Source organism: Tupaia chinensis, unplaced genomic scaffold, assembly GCF_000334495.1.
Source record: "Tupaia chinensis unplaced genomic scaffold, TupChi_1.0 Scaffold000532_1, whole genome shotgun sequence".
Lineage (NCBI taxonomy): Eukaryota > Metazoa > Chordata > Mammalia > Scandentia > Tupaiidae > Tupaia > Tupaia belangeri.
Window position 1 is genome coordinate 8,576,035 of NW_006160045.1, and position 2,762 is coordinate 8,578,796.

Consider the following 2,762-nt stretch of genomic DNA (forward strand, 5'->3'; position numbering starts at 1 on the left):
GGAGAGAGAGAGAGAGAGAGAGGGGGAGAGAAAGTGAGAAAGCAAGCCGCCAGGCCTGGGACTTGAACTACATTTGGCCTGTGGGAGTCCAGTGCCCTCAACCACTATGCCATCTGCCAGCCCCAATACTATTTTTAATCATAATACCAACATATCTTGCTGAACAGTTTAAACAGACACTCACTGTGAATATGTGGTGTAGGATTTACAGGTTACCTGCCCATTGCATACATTAAAAATGCACTTTAGGTTATTTAATGATAATTAAAAGTCTCCTATAGCAAGCCTCAAGGCCCAGTTTTCTGAGATTTATTGACTGCTTCTAATTTTCTTTCTTCTCCAAGGGTTGTTATTTACAGTACAGCATATCCATAACACCACTCAATAATATCCATTGAGTTGGTCAGAAACGTCCTCACCTTTGTGTCTCCCACAAAACTTAATTAGATTTGGAGTCCAGTCACATGTGAATAGGGAATAGAAAAAAAAAATGACCGAGTTATTCAATGAAGTAGAAAACACAAGAACATCACATATAACCAGGTCTGAGGTCTCCAGGTATAAAATTCTTAAAAAAAATGCTTAGCTCTAAAAAGCAGCAGAGCTTTTTTATTTTAAAGAATGATTTTATTTATATTAATTAATTCACTTATTTTTAATTTCACCAGAGAGGGACAGAGTGGGAGAGAGAAAGAGAGAAAGTGAGAAAGCCACTGGAAAGGGACTCAAAAGGAACTCAAACCCTGGTACGCCATGTGGGAGTCTAGCACCCTTAACCGCATCACCTGCATGACCCACAGTAGGGCTTTTAATAAACAAGGAGCTACTTTCAATGATTTTTCTACATGACAATAAAATAAGCAAATCCCACAAAGATGAAAGATCATATCCAGATGTTAAACTCGCATTGCTTGGATTTCTTTGCTTTCCAATAACGAGCGAACTCCTAGTGTCTACTTTCTGTGACATTTGTGAGGGCCATGAATGTACTTAAGGCCTCCATGAGCAAACACTTCTGTGTAAGTGCATTTTTCTAAGTAAAGAGTGTAATCGCTGTCATGTTCATGAAAGGCCATTGACACACACACACAACCCAAAATTAAGCATGGTGAACGCGGGAGGACGGCAGCAGAGGGGTCGCAGAGGACGCCTGGGTTGGGTTCCACATCCAAGGAACGAGCGTCGGGGTACGCACTTGTGATCCCGACCAAACGAAGAGCTGGAGGGTCGTGACGCGTTAACTTCTGTCAAAATACCTTTTTCTTTCTCTTCCTCTCTCGGCCATAGAAAAACAACACTACCATCGGGGTCTAGGTGCTTCTAACAGTTCTTTCGGGAATAGCTGAGCAGCGGCAGTCAAGTGTCACCATCTCCCGTACACAAGGTACCGTTAAGCCTTGGCGGTACTAGAGCGGGTACCGAGACAACGAGGGGGTCAAAGGCCGAAACTGCAAGGGCACAGGAGCCCTCACTGCAGAGCCCCGAACACCAGCCAACGCCAGAAGGGACGTTCAGGGATGGGGCAGAGAAGGCAGGTGCACAGCAGCTGAGGACTGACGCGACCCGGCTTGTTGCGAGTGGCAGGGCCTCCCTGGACCGCTGCAGCAGAGACGGGAGGAGACAGCGGGGGCAATTAGACTGGTGAGTTCAGTCTCCAGTCACTCCGCGCACCTCCTGGGAACGCTAGGAAAGCGTCAGAGACCGAGCGGGCGGGAGGGAAGACACCCTGACCTGGAACCGGTGACCGAGGCAGCAGCGGCCCCGACACCACTTACCTTCATAGGGTCAGCGAGGTAGAGCTTCTCGGCCGCACGGCTGAACTCCTCCCAGGTCTGGTACTGCGGCATCGTGGCCGGGGGTGTGGCGGGAGCGGGAGGCAAGGCCGCGGGACCAGAGGTGACGCGACTTAAAACCCACCTGCCTAGCTCCCTCCGGCGACCGAGGCTGGAGTCCCAGCCGCCCGCAGATGGCGACGCCCCCTCGCACCAACGCCTCCCTCCATTGGACAGCCCTGAATGCACGCGCCCAATGGGCAGGAGGGATGTTGCCACTGAGGGGGCGGAGCCCGAGCGTGTGGCTCTGGGAGCTGGCCGGGAGAAGTGAACAGAGAGCTAGATGGGGCCTGCCACAGCGTCCCCTATAGGATCGGAGGAGCGGCGTCTGTCCCGCTGTGAACTGCAATGGCAAAGCCCAGGTTGCTTGCACAGTGATTAGGCGCCTTTGAGTTAGGCACTAGGAGATACAGGAATGGAAGCAACAGGGTCCAGCCTAGAGAAGAAAGGTAAATGTAACACGAGTAAAACTGAAAACTGATAGACATCTATGTTGGTTCAGTGAAGTATAAAGGAAGAATGATCGCTTGCAGATCATAGGAAGGCTCAGAAGTCATGCAAACTTCACAGGTGGGCAAAGAGGGCCAGGTCCTTTAGGCCCAGTTTTCATCTGCATATTGAATGAGTGGCATTTAGGAGATCCGTAAGAGAAGAACAGGAGGAAGCCGTGTCATCACTACACCGGGATAAGAAATTTTACTAGGTCTCCCAGGCAACAACTGACATATTGTAGCAGAGTATCTCTTTAATCAAGTTTATCAGAGTGTATTTTACATACAATAAACACTTCGATTTTAATCATACAGTTTACGTATTTTGACAAATATATATGCCCACGGAGCATATACACAATACAGCAACCAAGATGTAGAGCATGTCTTCAGCTCCCCAAATTTCTCTCATGCTTCTTTATATTCAATTTCTCATCCT

At 48.6% G+C, this 2,762-nt stretch overlaps 1 protein-coding gene across 1 annotated transcript in view; it reads right to left on the minus strand.

The window, feature by feature from the left end:
• SRP9 (signal recognition particle 9) overlaps positions 1 to 2,009 on the minus strand; it is a 13,880-nt gene extending 11,871 nt beyond the window's left edge. Inside the window, exon 1 of the mRNA XM_006157265.3 lies at positions 1,776 to 2,009. Coding sequence (XP_006157327.1) covers positions 1,776 to 1,847 — 72 coding nt within the window. The 5' untranslated portion in view covers positions 1,848 to 2,009. The remainder of the gene's footprint in view (positions 1 to 1,775) is intronic.
• Between the last annotated feature and the right edge of the window lie 753 nt (positions 2,010 to 2,762).